This window comes from Apteryx rowi, unplaced genomic scaffold (assembly GCF_003343035.1).
Source record: "Apteryx rowi isolate R43461 unplaced genomic scaffold, aptRow1 scaffold_14, whole genome shotgun sequence".
Taxonomy (NCBI): Eukaryota; Metazoa; Chordata; class Aves; order Apterygiformes; family Apterygidae; genus Apteryx; species Apteryx rowi.
In genome coordinates this window covers 2962254-2982420 of record NW_020447641.1, presented here as the reverse complement: position 1 = coordinate 2982420, position 20167 = coordinate 2962254, and the positions used below count along the sequence as shown (strand labels likewise).

At 35.9% G+C, this 20167-nt stretch overlaps 1 protein-coding gene across 2 annotated transcripts; it reads left to right on the top strand.

The window, feature by feature from the left end:
- The first annotated feature begins 181 nt into the window (after positions 1-181).
- CDC7 (cell division cycle 7) lies at positions 182-19861 on the top strand. Of its 2 annotated transcripts, XM_026057579.1 has the most exons (13): positions 182-199; positions 1147-1250; positions 2505-2610; positions 6753-6836; positions 8679-8814; positions 9491-9584; positions 9670-9812; positions 11131-11380; positions 11977-12072; positions 12945-13123; positions 14485-14567; positions 17430-17579; positions 18646-19861. In XM_026057579.1, exons 3-13 carry the CDS (start codon positions 2517-2519, stop codon positions 19014-19016), a joined length of 1680 nt encoding a protein of 559 aa, XP_025913364.1. In that variant the 5' UTR covers positions 182-199; positions 1147-1250; positions 2505-2516; the 3' UTR covers positions 19017-19861. The 2 variants fall into 2 exon arrangements, with proteins under 2 accessions (XP_025913364.1, XP_025913366.1); XM_026057581.1 differs by lacking the exon at positions 182-199 and having other exon boundaries at positions 947-1250; positions 11131-11218.
- The last annotated feature ends 306 nt before the right edge of the window (positions 19862-20167 follow it).

Genomic DNA, 20167 nt, shown 5'->3' with positions numbered 1-20167 from the left:
GGGTGTCCTGGCGGGCTCGGTCCTGCCCGGGCGGCTGCTCCGCTGCGGTGCCGCGGGCTGCGCCGCCCGAGCGCCGGGGCCTGCTCTGCGCGGCCCCTGAGGCGTGAAGGGGCCCCAGAAGGGCCCCCGCGGGGTCGCTCCGCGCGTCGCCCCGCAAACCGTGCGCGCGTCCCGTACCTTCAACTCTGCCATTTAGTTGGTAACTTCTGCTCGCTTTTTAATATTTATGCCCTCAGACTGCTGCTTAAATGCAGCTGGGAGTGTGCATTTGACCAAGAGTCTTGCTACAGGAGCAATCTTGTAAAGCTAACCTGCTGTGACACGTTCCAGATGTTTTTCTTTTGTCTAGGAGTATTGACATAATGTAGCTCAAACCGAAATCACAGAAGTGTGATTTCTACTGCTTGTGTTGTAATAGAGGGATTTATCGTAAGTTTGTAGAAAATGCAAATTTACTGCATGACTTAATCCAGCTACAAAACTTGCTTTTCTTAAATAACAAAATAGAGACACTAATATCATCTTTGGTTTTGACACCCTCAGCTGTTTGCAGCAGTACCAGTGAGTATGTTCCTGTTTGAAGAAACTTTGTATTTTAGTGATAATAGATTGTGTTCCAGGTAGCAACATCTGCTTTAGCCAGTGATTCAGCAGCAATATTACTAATTTTTTGTGTGTGAAGTTCTACTATCTGACTTGGAAGACTGTAAAGCTTTGTGGGTTCTTTGAATCTGTCGCTACTTGGATTTTGCCCATTTTTGTATATGGAAAAACAGTTGTTTTTTTTATTGGAGATTTGTGATTTGACTGTAAAATAATTCTTTGAGCTGGAACTTTGGATCATCTTGGTCTTCCTCTTCATTTTTATCTCTAATGGTGTCTTTTGAGCATTTTTTAAATGTAAAAACTAAATATTTGACTGAATCAAACTTACTTAAATATTCCATTTTGTAACTGTTAAGCCCACTTCCAAATCAGCAAGCAGTTTTTTTTTACTATATTCAAATATTCTAGGTATTCAGTTCTGCAAATATTAGCTTATGTGTTTAGCAGAAATGAATGGAAATGACCCCTTCAGATACTGAGTCCCTTTCACCCTGCTCGTGGCCAGGAAGTCCTGGTCCGTGTTCCCATGGTGTTTTGCAGGCAGACAGGAGCTTTCATCTTCCGTGTCCCGAACAAGCTGGGTGTAGCTAGCCTTGAACTGGAAGAGGCTGTAGCTGAGGCTGGATGGTGCTGAATCAGAGCAAGTAAGCTGCAGTGAGAGGCAGGGTGCACTAACTTGCACTCCTCGCTCTGCTGATGAGGCTCTGACATTTCAGGTTTGGAACAGGCTCAACTGCCTACTCAGCACCAGCAGAGGGAGTAGAGGGAGTGTCTACCTGCGAAAGACTGTATCTCACTCCATCAGTTTCCGAGTCCTGCTCTCCTTTCCTGTCCTTTCTCATTTCTCCAACAAAGCTTCAAAAAGAGGGTGCTGCCTGTCACTGTTCTGTTGCGTGGGGATGACAGATGAAAGGTAGCCAGAATTCTTTGGGGACAAAAATATATTTCTAGTTTCATAGCTGAAAACAGCTGAATCCTTTCTGTTGAAGGTTTTCAAAATATGTTTCCTCCTTGTAGAAAAGTTCAGCCATAACTTTGAAAGTTTGGCAAAGTTACAAGCAAGGAAGATCTTTAAATGGATAATCTGTGTTAGGTGACTGTAATAGATGCTGATTCCAGGCTCACTTATGGCTGTGGTTATTCCCCTGGTGCTCTAGCTCTTTCCTTTTTTCCCCCCCCCCCCCCTTCCATGAAATAGAAGTAGCCATTTCTGAATTATACACTACAAGTACACTACACCTTATTTACTCTTACAGYTTGTTTAATTTCCAAGATTGAGGAAGAAGCATTTCAAAATAGCTTGTGTGTGTTTCTTGTTATGGTGAGAAGAAAACCAAGAATTATGCTTCTTGTTGATCTTCTCTAGAAGAAAGAGAAATCTCCTGTCATATTGAGAAGATAGTCATTTTCCTCTCTCATAATTTGTCTTAGGAGGGTTTTTTGTGTGTGGCTTTTCTTTCTTTCTTTCTTTTCCCCTCCAGTTGCTTTGTCTTTGAATGGGTGTTGCAGTACACAGATATTTGTGTGGATCAGTTCCTTGCTTTCCAAAGCAAACTTTAGGGAATGGATAATGCTTTAATGTGAATGAGTAAACACTCTAAAGATGAAAGAAAATCACTTGTCTAAGCTTATCCTGCAGTCTTCCTTCCCTTCCCCCTTTCTTCAAGATAGAGTGGGTTTACTGGTTTAGTTTTTCTCTTTTTCTGAGATGATGGGTGAGCCTTTGTTTTAAGTAGCACAGAGGAACTCCCCAAACTCCCTGAATCTCATTTCAGGAACTGTGTGAAGGGGAAGGAAGTGTATTACTAGATATGCTTGCTCCCCCAGGTGTCCAGATGTGGTCCTCAAAGTCTTGGATTTTTTTTTTTTTTTNTTTTTTTTTTTTTTTTTTACTTCAGGTTAATTTTGGGATGGAGACAGTGTTAAAGTCCCATTGTGATGAACAGCACCCTCATGAGGCTGAAGACTTCCATAGGAAGCATGAGCAGAACAACAAGCTTTCAGGTATGTGCTAAAACAGGGACTGCTAATATTACTTTTTGTTGCTAACAAAAGTAATGCTTTTTTTCTCACTTCAAGAAGTTTCAGGATCAATTATAAGTCTGTTTGTATATGGTCCTGTTGTATAAAGAATTCATGAAATGAAAACTTTTGAGGTTGCTTTTGTTTTTAAGCTTGTTCCTGCTTTCTGTGTAGTTACAAAACTTCAGCAGCAATAGTTGTCAATTTACTGACCCTATTATTTATTTATTACAGAATATAAGAAGATACCAGTATTCTAAAAAGGCAGTCCTTGAAAATAAAATTCTCTGACCAGACAAGTACACAAAACTAATATTTTGCCATTTACCCTATAATAGCCAGTTTTGTCCTTAAATATATTTAGATATGATTATGTGCATAAAGATACTGTTCTTGCTCTTAGCAGGGAAGTTGGACTATGAACATGTGTTCCCGTAGTGTTTGTGTTGCTGGCTTTTGGGTTTCTTTGTGAGTGTACTTAAATCTGGGCTTTCTGTACATAAACTGGCTGAGTATTCACAATTATTGAACAAGGATCATGTTTATACATAATGATTACTGCTTTTGGTAGAAATAGATAGGCTTTGTCAGTCCTCTACACATCTATGTTCAGAATTTAATAAAGTGATGCTAAATAACAATTTTCTCACTTCACTCTGGCAAATACTTTTATATTCTAGTAAGTAAAGGAATGGCTTTAAAATCCGCTCAAAGAAAATGTTGGATATTATTATTATACACTGATGGTTCAGTGACTGTATTTTTTTATTTCATTTTGTTAACGATAGGGCAAGCTCTATACCCAGCTGGAGATTCAGGCCTAGAAGAGAACAGATGATGTTCTGCTATCTAGCCACAAGGACAATCCATGTTTGTTTTTGGGGCTTTTCAGGATCTTTACACTAGACACTATATTGAGTTAGTACACTTTCTCAATGCTCTGGGCAGGTATTGCTTTGCATAGGATTTGCAGTCTGTGTCACCCAGCTGTATGTGCTCTGATAGCATTGAACTTTGTCTAGGCAGGAATCTGAATCCAGTGTTAGGCAAAGCTGAATAGTTGATAGGTTCTGTAGCAGGTACTGAGAGAGCTTTTCATTATTGTTAGTATCTATCTTAGAACTGTTAGACTCGTGGCACAGAACAAACCAAAACCTGATATGGTAGGGAAAGTAGAAATCTGCTAGGTTCTAAAGGCTTGAAAGATGTGCCTGCTTTTGAGTCCTTGTTTGGACTCTCTGCTTTTTGCCAGAGTTGAGGAATTCCTATTCCTAACCAAGCAATTTTACTGAAGAAATTCCAGGGCAAAATTTTATGTAGTAAATTACTGTGACTTTATTTCTTAAGTAAAGACAAAAACTTAACTCTCAGTAGTCAGAGCAAAATGCAAGCATTGGAACAAAACTGAACTTGCTTTATTTGGAGCAGGTTACACAGTAAAATAGTTCTAAACAAAATTGCTTCAACAGGGCTGTCAGAATTATGTCACTATTGAAAACAATTTTCTGGCTCTGTCCTGTGGCTAATGGCCTTTTAGGATGAAGTTTCGGTAGGATGTTTCAGAACCTAGTAACAGGACCACCTTCCTCGATGCAAAGGGCTATGGCTTTGAGTAATGCAATAACGTTATTTCTGTGTTAAATTCTTTATGATACTGTTACACGATTTCATCTCTTAACATCTTTGATTATTGCTGGGGAAAGGGAACATGATCTGAATAATAGCCTTTCCCTTTACTGTATTAATCTAGAGAATGAGAAAAATCATGATCTATATTATTTGAAAAACATGGTATCTTCTACCTTAAAGTGGTTTGATTAATTCACTGGCAGCCAGAATTATGCCATCCATAATGCTACCTGGAAACATGGTTTTAAATAAATATTTTGAAGAGCAGAACAGGAGAGAGAATTTGGAAATAAAATATGGCATTTCTTTTTTTTTTTTAACTATTTGTTGCCAGAATGAATCTCATATTGTTTTAACTGAAAGGCAAGAAATGCTATGTAGTCAAGTTAGCCTGTATGTGTCAATTTGTATTGAAAATTCTTGTAATAACATTTTAAATGCACATCTGAAGATTTCAGAAAGCTTTCTTGTCTTACTTTTTTGTGATAACTGAGTATTTATGTAAAAAGTTGACATTAATGTACAAACAGTAACTGCAAATATTTTTTAACAATAAAGCTTTTTTATCAAAAATTCTTTTTAGTGCAAAACAAGTATTAAAAAATCAAATTTCTTTATAAAGTTCTGAACATGTGGGCAACACGAATGCTATTAATGCAAAAGATGCTATGTAGTAACTTTTTGAACTTTTGGTGTTATTTTCAGCAACTTTGAACAAAAACTTTGACTATATTGACAGAAAAATTAAGCAATTAAACCAAATAATTGACTCTGAAAATTGTGAATAACCAGAATGGCTGTACAGTTGAGCTGCTTTTCTTAGTGTTTTGCTTCATGGATTATCAGACTCTAGGTACAAGTCTGTCATTAATCCTAGAATATTTTGAAGTATTTAAATATGATTCCAAACAGAACTGATGAACCTTTTACTTGTATTTGTTGATTAGGCCAGTATCTTTAATGAGTATTAGTGGTTTTAATGCGTAATGCAAGATTTTTTCATTCTTGAAATATCTCTACAAAAATGACCTAAAGTAACTTGGAGAAGCAGAAAGAACAACTTACTGAAAAAGAATGAATAAATGCATAGCAAGAGAGTCAGCAGGCTTCAGTGTTTCAAAAGTATTTTTAGTATGTTGGTTTGTATAAGCATTTGAAATAACTTTCAATTCTAATTTATTTTTTAAACTGTAACTTAAACGACAACTGACTTCTTGGGCACTTAATAGAAAGGGAGGATTCTTTAGACACACCTCGGACTTTTATTGCTGTATAAAGTGAGTCAGCGCAGATGGCTGGGGATTATTTACTAGTCCATACTGTGTTTCTAGCATATCAGCGATATTTTGAAAATAATTCTCATTACTTATGACTTATTTTCCTTGTAAAAGATAGTACATTTTTGTGCATGCAATACAATTTACATATTGCTGTAAAATTTCAGGGGTTTATTCATTTTTAGGATATGAGATGTATGCATCGTTTCTCCTTTTATTGACTTTCCAAATATCAGTGTGAGACTACATCTGCGTAATAAAATATTTTTTCCCCTTACAGAAATTAGTCACAGCCTCTACATACTTTTGGATCAGTGACTTTAGTTCTCAGCACTCTGAAATAGATGCAGATTTAAGAACCTGGTCATTGTGTTGTGAATATCACTTGATCTTAAGTTTTAATTTTTTAGTCTTTAAATGTGTATTTTTGTACTGCATAGTTCAGCAACAAATATATTAGTTTCAATGTTTTGTGGCAGTACCTGGAACTTTTAATATGATGTGGTATCACATGGGAATTACTCCATCAGCTTCAAAAGAAGTGAATTCTAATGCAGGGTATAGAGAATACTTAAATTATAAGGATTCATAAATTGAGTGGAAAATTACATAATTTCAGCAAGAATAGTATACAGCATCCTTGTCATGCCATCTAGTGATTGCAGTACAAAATGCAGCAACTTAAATGCAACAAACATGTTCTTTGGTATTTACTATTTCAAGTAACAGCGTATGAGATTGTATTGCTGACCTTAAAAAAAAATTAAAAAAAAAATCCTTTCCTTACATTTTTAATCCTTGATATGCATCCTGTGGATGTGCTCTTGTGTTTTCAGAAACAATTATTATAATTTCCTCTTTTATAAAATTGACATTACAAGTCTTATGAAAACATGTATCAATGAGCTGTAATCTGAAATCTTACTAAAGACATTTTTCCCTTCCCAGGAACTGATAGGGGACAGAAAAGTAAAAATCATTAAAATGAAGCAGCATATAAATGAGTGTGATAAAGGAAAACAATATCATCAAGTATATAGATAACAATGTCAGCAGGGATGACAATGTCTGCTGTGKTTTTTTTTTTCTTTTTTTCTTCCATTTATATGAATCTGCATTTCTATGAATTGAAGTGTAACTTGTTTTCTGAAATATAGCTCGGATATTGAATCAAGAAACATAATTCCTAACTTGTTTTCCCCCTTTTTTCCACACCAGGAATAAAAAAAGATATTGAAAAACTTTATGAAGCAGTGCCACAGCTTGTAAATGTGTTCAAAATCAAGGAAAAAATTGGAGAAGGTAAATGTCTTATTTTACCTTGCTTAAACTTGCATTTCTTCTGGTATTTCTAACTTAAAAGGTATAAAACTAAGATCCCAATACACGCAATTTAAATTTAAATTTTAAATTTTAAATTTTTTGATTAACTTGTGGGGTATACAGGAATTCTAATACTCTCTTATACATATAGGTGCTTTAATTAGGGAAATTTTCAAGAGATTTTCTTGAAAATTCAGTATATTAAAATGTTTGATCAGACCAGTATTCCAGTTCTGACAACTAAAATTTTTTGGGGTAGATTCAGGCAAATATGTCTTAACATGACATTCTCTTTCTTTTTCACATGGGAAATATAATAATATGCAGCTGTATTCTGACACATTTACCTACTGTTCTTTAAGTTGGCTTCACTTCCACTGAAACCCCATGGGCAGAACTAGAGGAGGAGAGTGGAAGATTATAGCTGCCTTAGTTCACAAAAATAAACCTAAAAAAAAAAAAAGTACTTGTAGACATACAGTATCACAGTTTGGAACACTTGTGTACTCCTGACATTCAGCAGATCCTATTACAGATACTTTTAATTAAAAACTATGCATGAGTATAAATAGATTCTTAGGTGCTTCTAAGTGTGGGACTTGGGTACTTTTTGGAACTTTATCCACTTGATCTTTAAAATGTTTTGCGGCACTCTGCACTTTAAATGAATAAAGATGTTAATGACAAGCTGGATTGTTTTATAGCTACTTCTGATGGAATGGCTGTGACAGCAAACTAGATGGCTAAAAACTTTTGTCTCTTAAAAAAATAAAAGCTCCATTCAGCACAGTGATCCAAAATTCCAAAAGACTGGAGTTCTCATAAGATCGTATAATTAAATCAAGTCTCTAATCATGAATAGTACTTTTGATTTTGTTCTTGGGAGCAAATGTTGCTTTAAAAAGCCCTCAGCAGTCCTGCAGCATTACGTGAAGAGTAGGATTCCTTTCAGAGGTCAGTTTCATTTTAGCAGGTCTCACCGCCAAAAATAAGATCTTGGATCAACTCGGTAACCCCTGTTGCTATGAACAATTCTACTCAATTGATGAGACACTGGCTTCAAAAACTATTTAGTGTTTGCTGGCATTTTGATGTATGTATGCCTTTACAGACTGTTAAACCAGCATGATGCTAACACAACACCTAAACAGTACAATTTTGATTGTATTTTATTCATGTGGAAGGACCCTTAACTTGTATGTTCAGATATCTCAGATCATCAGGATAAATTAATATCCTCAGTGGTTTATAAGGGTCTCTTAAAAACTGTAATATAGGTGAGTAAGTTTATTGCATAGCTTGAGTACACCCTTTTCCAAATGAGCATATCACACTTTGTGTAATGCTGGGGGAAAACAAATAGTAAAGTTACACCATGTGAGAAGTGCTACTTTATAGCTATGGTAACAGAATTAAGGAAAATGTTGCAATTTCAGAAGTGCTTTGAATAGGAAAGGTAGTGCTTTCCAGATCAGCATTAAATAGTAGGCTTACATTGCAGGCAGAGAAGAGTTAGATGTCAGATGAAAGTAAGCTACCTAAACAAGAAAGCAAATCAAAGATAGGAAACTTACATTCAAAGAGCTCTGTGTCCCAGGCAAGTTAGACAGTGTTACACTTGCTTTTTCACTGATGTAAAAAACTTGTATACAAGATCACTGAATTTAGTAGTGGAAAAAAAGCATTCTTCTCTTCTGGAATCTGCTTTTGAGATAGTGACAAGTACACTATAGGACTGTGAACAGTTAGATCACTTCTGTAAAAATCTTAATTTACCTAATTAAAAATGCTGAAGAGAACATTTTTCCCCCTTCTTTACAGGTACTTTTAGTTCTGTTTACTTGGCCACAGCACAGCTACAAACAGGATATGAGGAAAAGATGGCTCTGAAACACTTGATTCCAACCAGCCACCCTCTGCGAATTGCTGCTGAACTTCAGTGCCTCACAGTAGCAGGGTACATAAACAAGAACTTATGGATGTCATGACTAAACTGCTGATCATTGTCCCACTGTTCTGCTTTTTTGTTTTGTTTTGTTTTTTTTAAGTTTTGGCACTTTGCTGTTTTTTTTTTTTCTTTTTAACCACAAAAATTGCTATTCTTTATAGCAAGAGCAAATAAAAAAAATGGATGTCTTGCTGGTAATGGATGTCCTTTTCTGCTAATCTCAGTTTACTGATAGTGCTGTTATTTTCCATCTGAGAAGTTCTGTGATGTAGCTAAGCAATAAGAAATATTTAAATTCTGAAATGCTTGGAAAAAAATAATCTCTTCATCAGAAAATACGGTTTTAAGAATGAATGCATGCTGCCAGAGTGTGCTGATGACAAGGCATGTGGTTTGAATACCACCTTCTTAAACTAGTCAGTATCATGAAAATTATGGGTCCTACGTCTAATCACAGTCCTAACTACAATCTGTGGCCTCACAGATGATCTGTGGAGCCCTCAATGCAAATTGCAGAACTAAAACAGAACATAGGAATGAGATGACAACAGTGTAATTACTGACTGCTTCTAAGATTGCTGTCAAAGATTCTTTTTTGAAAGAAAGCATGACTGAAATTTATAAAATACAGGAAAATAAGCATCCATTTTTTGGTCTTTATTCAGTGWCATTACTTTTCTTTCAGGGGACAGGATAATGTTATGGGAGTTAAATATTGCTTTAGGAAAAATGATCATGTGGTTATTGTTATGCCATATCTGGAACATGAATCCTTCTTGGTGAGTCCCAGACTTTTTTATGTGTAGTAAAACTTTTTAATTAAAAAAACAGTTGCATAATTGCAGTATCCAAATAATATTTCAGGACATTTTGAATTCTCTTTCCTTTGAAGAAGTGAGAGAATACATGTTTAATCTGTTTAAAGCATTGAGGCGCATTCATCACTTTGGTATTGTTCACCGTGACGTCAAGCCCAGTAACTTCCTCTACAACAGGCGGCTAAAAGAGTAAGTCTGCCCAGATGACTGTATTGTGATCTCATTTGGGAATGTGTGCCTTGGCAGAACAGAGTAAATTAGTCTTTTGAGTTTTTTCCTTACAGCTGCATAACATGTGCTTAAGTAATAAAGCTAAAAAAGATGCTTTTACTCTGTAGAACTTTTCTTTCTGTGTTTGGGGATTTGAGGCAGGAAAGAATTATTTTCTTCATGTTTAATATAATATCTGCATTACAGTGACAAGTACTTGAAAAAATTTGAGATTTCTACTATTGAGTAGAAATGCAAAAGTTTGAATAAGAATGAGAATAATAATATTGGTTTCAATAAAGCTAATAGCAACTCATGCGGTGCATAGATTGATATTTAAAAACTTCTAGTCATGCATACAGCAAAACTGCTACAGATGAGATTGCTTTTTATAGTCTTTAAATGTTGTAACTTGCAAGAAAAAAACCCAACCCCATGAGTTTATAAAAAAATAATTCAATATAAAGTGAAAAAAGTCCAAATCCAGCAAAGTACTGCTTTTTTTCTGAGCTGAGATAGATAGAATAAGGTAATGTTTCAGTGTTAGTCCTAGTTTTATTTTACTATTTAGTGAAAGTTTGTAGGGGAAACTGGATTTTTTTTATTTTTTATTTTTTCCTAAAGCCACAAGCCTAGAAACTTGAGAAATAATGCTTTTTATCTGTCAGAATGAATTTCTATGTTAGTCTGCTTTGCCAGCATTTGTTTAAGACTTAAGCCCTACTTTGGGTGCAGAGGCCATGGAGTTGAGTTTGCCTGAGACCCAAAGACACCTGGATTGTCTCTGTACTGGTTTTAAAAAATTGTATCTTGTAAATGACAACTCTGAAATGTGAACTAACGTACTCCTACCTGTTTGGAGACAAGTAAATTGCAGTAGTATTGCTTGAAGTTGGGTAAAGCTCTCAGCATTGTTACAGTCTCTGTCTTCTCTGCTTCATTTGAGCCTCTGTCCATGGGAATCCTGCAAGAGTCAAGTTGTTTGTACTTGGCTGTTGGCTGAGGTAGTTCTGGGCTGTAGGACTAGAAGGATCCAGAAAGGAGCTGCTGAAAATGGTTTTTATCACCATTATTGGAGAAAGTATACATGTTAGAAGATTTCAGGACAAGAAATGATGAAGTAAGATGGGTATAGGATAAAAACATTGAGGGATAGGTAAGATATGACAAAAGGAGGAGGAAAATAGGACTGTGATGCTGAAAACTACAGATAAGCGACATACTGAGTAAAGTAATGAATAGTAAATAAAATTGGTTGATACTTTGTGAATCTTAATTCTAAATTTGTGTCTTTTAGGTATGCCTTGGTAGATTTTGGCTTGGCACAAGGAACCCCTGATACAAAAATTGAACTTCTCAAAACTGCCCAGTCTGAAGGCCAGCAGGGAAGTTGCTTGCAAAATAATCCCACTGTAGCCTTGGGAAATAGGGTTTCTGTCAGTGTCACAGCACCTAAACAGATAGCTCAACAGTCAGCCTCGAAAGCATCTGATAAAAGGTCCAGCTCACTTTCAAAAATACAGATTAAACAAGGAGGAGGAGGAAAGGTTCTCAGTCTTTTTCATTAATATTGTTGTGTGTTTAATGTATTACTTCATCCARCAGGGGGAGATGTAATACTTGAACAAAAGTTATGCATGTGTATCTTGCAAGATTGTAATACGATGCACAGAAACACAGTTTTCGCATAGAGGTAGCTGGTTTTATGTAATACTGTATTGGCACCATTTAGTATCTGTTAGTTATAATACAGTGTTGCAGGCTGTATAAAATCCTAGCGTGGATTATTTAGACAGCCCTACATCTTTTTGAAATACTAATGTTTTAGTGACATGTAGTGTGAAAGTCCTCCCCAACCCAATAATTATTCATCTATGTTTAGTTACTTAGTTGCATAACAAATACAGTACAGATGACATTCAAATTGTCTTGGGGCACTTCTGAGGTGTGATTCGTTTTGTAAGCATGTTTGCTGTTCTGTCTAGACAATGTTTTCTTCATCTGCAGTAAACTGATGCCTGAAAATGACTTACCGTGCAGCTGTTCTTGTTTTATGTCACTTCACACTTATTTTTGGAACTGTCAGAATCCAGCTGATGTTGTGTTAGATAGGATCCTTATTGTCCTTTTTTTGGTATTATAGGAGGATTCTGTGCACCGTTCTGTCCAGCGCTCTGTCTTTGGAGAGAGGAATTTCAATGTCTCTAGTTCCACATACCAGGAGAACTCCAGTACAAAAGTAAGAAATATGATTCATCAGGAAGAGCAATCAGTTTCATATTTGAGAATTTATAGAACTAATTATTCTTTAAGACTGGACACTACTCTAGGATCCTGTGGAACTAAAATTTTTTGAGCAGAATGCTAAGTGAGCTTTTGCTGAAAGGCTTGAATTTTTCATTTCTGTTTCAGTCCTTTTTGAAACTCTTCAGGAGCTAGTTACATAGTTGTCCTCCTAGCTGATCTTGTTTGTATGTTAATTAATGTATTTTTCTACACAGGTACCTGTGTAATTGAGATGCACCTAAGCATATCTTGTGAAACTTCCTTTTTATGCGGCAGTTAAAGCAGGAGAGAATAAATCTGTAATGAACATTTTCCTATACTTTTTATAATTGGAATTTAATGTGAGAAGAAGGCAGGGGGGAAACCCCAACTAAATTAAAGGGCTTGGCCAACAGCAATCTCTGGGTAGAATTGGAGCTAGCTGTCAGTGTGTTGCTACAGTGTGTGTGTTGTGTGGGTTTTTCTGTTTGTTTGGGGKTTTTTTTGTTTAATTATTCTCAAGTTTGAACCAAAAGAATTCTGGAACCACTATAACAGCTTCAAAAATACAAATCACGCTGTAGCTTCAGAAAGCCTAATGGCCATTGATGTTTAGTAACCACTGGAAAATATTTTTCCAGAGGAGGAAAATCAGGACATATAGAAAACTCCAGTATGTATTCTGTAGATGTTGTAATACTGTTAGAAAAGTTTGCTGTCTTCTGTTCTAAGACTGCAGTTTGTTGCTGATGAGCCCTTCTTCTGTCTTATTACTTTAGGGACTTGCATTTATAGAAAGGGAACCTTCTTAAATATTTCACTTACTCTAAAATATCTATATTGCAGCTTATAAAGCAATCGAAGATGATAGATGTTTCATCTAGGAAGTTAGTAACCAAGAAAAAGATTATTTCTACCAAAACAGTAAGCAATGGGGTAGCCAGAAAAGCTGCCAGTGGCTGTCCATCGAACCTGACCTGTGATTGTTATGCAACAGATAGAGTTTGCAGCATTTGCCTTTCAAGGTAATTTGCTTTGATACTATTGTAAAATTGTCTGTTAAGCTGTCAAGCAAGATTAGAAACTTAGATTTACTAGACAGCTGATTTAGTAGTTGAAAGATAACTTTTGATCTGTGCAACTCTTAAAACACTTGAGTATGCTCTTTTTAAACAAACATAGTTCATGGAATTCATGGAATAATTGGTTGACTGCTATCTGCAGCAAGAGAGATTCAATATTAATGTGTGTGGGTTTTGTTTTGTTTTTTTTTTCTTTTCATTATATTTAATTATCCACCAACCTGTGTTGTAGCAAATCAGTTGAGTTGACTACCACACTTAGAGTGGACAATGCATCTGTCTTGCAATGCATCTATTAGTTATCTAATAGGCCTAAATCATGCCAACTGGATGAAAGTTTAGTGATCAGATTCCTGCCCTTTGAGAACCTTAGGTTAAAAAGATTTCTCAGAAGCTGTTTGCATTCTGGAAATAAAGAAATAGAGAAAAAGGCAAAGATGACATTTTATATTTGTTAATTTAAGCAACAGTGTTTAATAGCAGACATCAAAGAATCTGAATAACTTGTTTCAAATCCATCTCTCTGCAGTTATTTTTGATTATGATCATCTGTTGGCCTTGACTGCCACATTAGAGAACATAGATTAATGCAGAGAATTCTGCTTACTAGGAATAGTTATGAAACTGTGTGGTCCCTCTCCCCAGACTGTCAAAATATGGTGATATCTAACATTTCAAAAGTATTGAACATGAGGAATTTGCCTGCAACCAGAATTGGTCCATAGAAGTATGACACTTAAGACAGTATATACAAGATGGCTCTGGAAAGGAGATATATATATTTTAGTAAGAATTATCTCGCACTTCTAGTTAAGTTAATAAAAATTTAAATTCTTGTCAACACTTGTGCCCAGGAGTAGCAAACCTTAGTTTGCTACGGATTAATAGAAAACCAGAACATCCACCCCAAGAGCCTAATGCATTTTTTACCTTTGGTTAATTAGTCTTAACTTCATAGTTTCTTGTGAATACAAGCCTTTAGCAAAAATTATGCTGCCCTTGAATGAAACTAAAATTGTCTTTACTGAATCATGCAGTAAGTATTTGTGTAGTTTTACCTTATGCTAGGTAATAGAATAATAATATACTACTAMTAATAATAGGGCTGTTACCATATGCTAGATAGCATTTATGATAGATAATTTTAACATACTTAAAACCTCTATAAAACCTTAATAAGGCAAGGTTAAGCTGTTTATGCATCTTACAGAAGTATATTCTAAAAATAATTTTTAATATTATTATAAACAGAACTTATTTATCAATTTTTATATTCTAAACATATTTTCCTCTTTTATTACAAGGCGTCAGCAAGTTGCTCCAAGGGCAGGAACACCTGGATTCAGAGCACCAGAAGTATTAACAAAGTGCCCCACTCAGACGACAGGTACTGTATAACAGACTGCCTTTTTTCACCTTTCAACCCTATTCATTTATTCATATCATGTTGTCTTTTTTATGGGAATTTTTTCTGCTTACATATAAAGTTCATTTTATCATCCTTTCTAACACTGCTCAAGCATTTTCTGTTCTTTTTTTATTACTAAATGTTCATTATTCAGAGTAAGAAGCTAAGAATATTTTTCCTGTGTTTGAAACTTGAATACGTCTTTATCTGCGGGGTAGTGCAGGAGTTCAGTAGCATGCGTTTTAAAAAGAAACAAAGCTGTAAGTTTTATCAAGCTTTTTGGCTTTGTCAAATGAAAAATCTTGAATAAAGTAGTTGGGGGGGAGGGGAACAACTTTAGAGTTTTCTAGAGATTGTCACATACAATTTGCTTTTATAGCAGGTATAGTTAACACTATGATTGCAAACGTGTTTAAGAGTTGGTTAATCTGGTAAAAAGCAGTATTGATTGCTTCTCCTTCTTCTTGCTAGTGCTTTTTAGAAGTTGGTATGTAAATTTCATAACTTTTTCTTACTATGATTTTAATTGCTATCAAGTAAGTAAGTTTCAGTAGCCTGGCAAATTTCAGAGCAAAAAAGGTAGTTAATGTATTAGCTGATGCAACTAAGATGGGAGAGGTTGTGCCTATCTGGAGAATGGAGGATGAATAAAAACAAAGTTGACTATTAAATATTTGATATATGTCCAGGAGTTTTGACTTATGAAAAAGGGGGATAAATACAAATGTCTTCAAAAAGTGGATTTAAAAAAATGGTTTCCATCTATTTTTTGCTGAATACCTTTTGGGAAAATTGGCAATTTTCAGCACTTAATTTAAACTGTATATACACACTCAAAATAGACTTATTATACACTTGATCAGCACATCCCCAGATAGTTTAATGTTTTTTGAAACAGCATCTGTGCTGTRGGCCTGACTGGGATTTCAAGAGGTATGGCAGCCTGTTTGGAGTTACTGTGCCTGTGCTGTAACAGCCAACTTTATGGGCTAGAAGACATCCAGAAATCCAGGACAAATTTAGACAATCTCAAAATCTGTCTAGACAGAATTCAGGCAGAAAGAAGACATACCTAGGAAATCTTAGACACATAGTAGTCTTAAATATGCTTTCAGCCAGTTTTGTGTTCTCTAGGGTAATAGAGTAGGATTACAGAAAATCTGGGTAAGTCAGACAGACACCACTAACAGCACTGCGTCAGTGGTGCAGAGCTTCTGTACTGTGTCAGCAAAGGTCTTAATTAGAATTTGGTACAGTAATACTAATATTTGAGATTATGTTGTATTTGAGCTAACAAATCTCCTTGTCCTCTTCCATCTGGGACCACTGTAGTCACCTCCTTTTATTTCTGTCAGTTTTGCCACTGGCTCTGGTCTCTGTACCGAGACCAAGTTACCAGCTGGATCCAGCTGGCTATCCAGAGCCACCCTAATACATTTGCCCCAGGTTCTCAGCGAGGCAACACAACCATGCTCCCAAGCTGGCCTGACACAGGCCCGGGTCCAGGTTTAGCTTGAGTTGCCCCCCCCGTCAGGCCTGCCTGTAAACAGGTGTGCCTCACTGGTTAGATACCGCTAGGCTAAAGCACAGAGAGGAATCATAACTTTGAGATCTTGGCACAGGATCTCAGAGTCTTCTGTCAACTCCAGCCCTACCAGAACTATAGGGCCAGGATTTACCATTCAAGGTATATAATGTCTATTAATTTCAGCAAGAGTTAGGTGATTAAACAATTTCAAAGGTCTTGACCTTAATGTTTCTGGCTCTGCTTTTCCAGCAACATAATTGGGGTGATACACAACACTTTAAAAAGATAGTATAATCTGCTCAACAGTGATACACTACTACTACTAAAATTTTTTAACAGGAACTATTAAAATGCAACGTTCTTCCACTGCAAATTGTGCCCATAATTAGCTTGGATTTTTTTTTTAATTAAGAAAATAAATTCTATTTTTGCAACTGAAGTGAACTTAGCACTTGTTTTCAGAGTTCTGTGCTGATAGTCTCTAGCTATAATATGCAAATTAATTATTGCCTATTTTTTTTGAAGAGAAATAACTGTGGCTTTATCTTCCAACTGTTAATTTTTCTCTTCAGAGTTTCAGAGAATTCTCTCTCACTTTCCTTGCCATCACTTAAAACGTGCGAATTAGTGAGCCAAAAAATTATGGCAGACAGGTATTTTCATAACTTTCAGTATTACAGTTTCCATCATGCTTTGGCTTCTTTCCCCAGAGTACACTCTGTACTCTTCATAAAGCAATGAAAGTGATGAATAACTTCTCACTATTACACTTCTTAAACTGGCTATCTTGTCAAGTGATTTCAAGTGAGRGGAACAAAGTCTGTCATAAGATAAACTTTAGTACTGCCTAATTGGCAGCTTCGGTCGCAAAAAATTAAGATTCACATTCACTTGCAAATGATTTTTGTGTCTTAGTATAAGCTTTTCTTCAGCTGAAGCAAACTTAAATAAGCATTAAAACTAGCCAGTTCAACCACCCCATAGCTCCCTACTTGTGAAAGGGTTAATCCCTGGTTAAAACAAACCCAACATTGTTTGGTGCATTTTTTTAAGTTTAGCAAGTTAATGGAATTACTCATGTGAGTAGTTCTATGGAAAAGTTTAAATATTTCCTCTGCATCAAAGCAGAAAATTATTTTTATATCTAATTATAGCAATTTCCACTGTTTGTTGAAGTGTTATCTATGTGACCAAAGTCAGTAAGTAGTTCAGAATATTACTTTTTTATTTATTACTTATTACTTTTTTGGTCATAATTTCTTTTTCAAGAAAGTTGTGAGTTTGTTTATTACCAAGACTGCTTTCAATTGCAGCAATTGACATGTGGTCTGCAGGAATCGTATTCCTTTCTCTGCTCAGTGGACGGTATCCATTTTACAAAGCAAGCGATGATTTAACTGCTTTGGCACAAATAATGACAGTTCGTGGATCCAAAGAAACCATTCAGGCTGCTAAAACTTTTGGTATGTGAACCTTAATTATGGGGGAAAGGGGAAAATGTATGCTTGGCCTGCTATTTAATATAGTGACTTACAATCTATTTATGTGAGGGTTTTTTTCTTTTTTTTTTTTTTTTTAGGTAGGAAGGTAAATTTTTAAGCTTTGAGAGTCACTTTGGATGTGAATGTAATACTTCCAACAATTAGTACTAATCTAGAAATGCAAGAATTAAATTTTTATTTTTCTATCCTTTATAATTTGTCGTGTATATGGTGTACCTCACGCCATAAGTTTCCCAACCGGACTGTGTACTGTCTTTCACTAAATCAGGGCCACTTGAGGTGAAATATGCCAACTAATGATTTTTACTGGAATTGGTTAGAATTCTTGAGGTAATGTTTCTATTCCTGCAAAACTTGCCCAGGAGTCTTAAGTCAATATGACTTAATATTTAGATGATGTAAACTTTTTTTTTCCCCTAAAGAAGGGCCAGTTGTTTTAAAAAATAAATAAATAAATAATCATTCCCCTCATTGTTTGCAAGCCAAATGTTGCAGCACTTGATGCCTACCAGCATAACTGACAGCACTAATTTTCATTCTCCAGAGATACTTAAATCTGTAGCGTAAGTAATAAACTGCATTGAGTGTTTAATTTTCTTCAGTTCTATTCAGATGATAGTGGAATGGAAAAAGATGCTGTGTGCATTGTTAGGGTGRGTGACAACATGTCACTACATAATTTCATGAGCAAACCCAAACAAACAGCTTTACAGCTTTCTTCACAGCAGAACTGAGACTATATCCTTCTGACTTCACTTGCTAGAAACAATGAGAAATGGGGCCATTGCTGTAAAACATGGCCTTTTTTTGGTGTTTGGGGGGTGGGGGGGTATTTGTTTGTTTGGGGGGTGTTGTGGGGGTATTTGTTTGTTTGTTTGTTTTTGAAAGACAGCACTTGAACTGATGTCAGTTATGCCTCAAGAGTATTGATGAAATGTCTCTGAAACAAAACTTGGAAGTTATAGTTGAATATTACACATAATAAAATGTTGCTTACTGTATTAAAATTTTTTTTTTCTTTTTTTAGGTAAATCAGTTCTGTGTACCCAAGATGTCCCAGCACAAAATTTAAGAACCCTCTGTGAGAAGCTGAGAGGAACAAACAGCAGCTATACCAGATCCAGGGGTGATACACACACCAATTCTGTAAATGACCTAGCTTTGCCAGTTGACAAACAGCATGCTCCCAAGACACGCGGAAAAGAAATTCAGCACTTACAGAGCTGTCAGGAAGGTGATGGTGCTTTGGAAATTAAGGCAACAGACATGAAAGGATGGGATCAGGTTCCTGATGACGCATATGACCTACTTGATAAGTTACTAGACTTAAACCCTGCAACAAGAATAACTGCGAAAGAGGCTTTGCTGCATCCTTTTTTTAAAGATATGAGACTTTGAGAAGATGCCATATTCTATTATTGCTTTGATACATTTTTATGTGAAAATGAGATACTGAACTAGTTGCATTTACCTTGTTGCCTTTAACATTTACACTCAATGAAACACCATTATACTGTGCACAGAACTACTGAACTCTTATCTTGTACAGTTGGACTGCAAATGTAAGTTCACTTAAATACTTGCAGATGTAAATATTACATAAACATTACTAGCATGGTCTTATCCTAGGACACTTTTGAGGTGCTATTACTGTGCATACCTGTTCTGTGAGAAAATTAATGTTGATCAAAAACTACACAGAAGAGCTTCACAAGCTCTGAGTTAACTTCTCAAGACAGTCTGGTAAAACTTACAAATTTGCCTTAAGGTATGACTGAAATGAGAAAAGTTTTTTAGAGACTTTTTTCCATACTTCTATATCTTTGTTTTGGTCTGGATTAACGCATCAGAGACTAAAAAAAGAACAAGGAGTGTTAAGTTTGTTCAGACTGTTTTCAGTGAACAGTTTTACTTTGGGAGTGTTGCTAGAGGAGGGGCCAAGTGGTAAAGGTTGTATCATCAAAAGAAAAGCATAACTGTTATAAAAGTACACTTTTCCCCATCTGTTCTTCCCTGCATAGGCAATAGTGATAAATGCAGTTATGCATTTTGCACAGCCTGTATTTCCTCGGTGACGTGGGTAACTGTCAGTATGCACCAGCTACTGCCTGCAGACTGTCTCATGTGACCTGTAGAGGTGTTGATTTCTGTTAGGGAAACGGATTTTCACAGAGCATCTGTTAAATAAAGGATTTGTTTTTATAACTCCAAAAGATTGTCTAGAGATGCTTGTGTACAAAAGAAAATTAGTCGGGTAAGGGTTTCCTGTGGGATGTTTTTGTTCAGGAAGAAATACATTGTTATGCAGATTTGTTTCCTGCATAAATTCTTCAATGATGGAAAACACTTTTCAGCTAGGTGTAGCGCATATGACTGCTAGAGTGGAAGTATCTTATTTATCAAGGAAGTCTTCCTACAGGGTTAGAAGCTAGCTTATTGCCTGGTCCTAGGCAGGAAGAACATTCTCCTTGCCTTGCACAATGCAGCTATGGGTTAGAAGTTAAGTTGTATTATGTTCAGCAGTTACTTCTTTAAATAGCCCTGGTAAT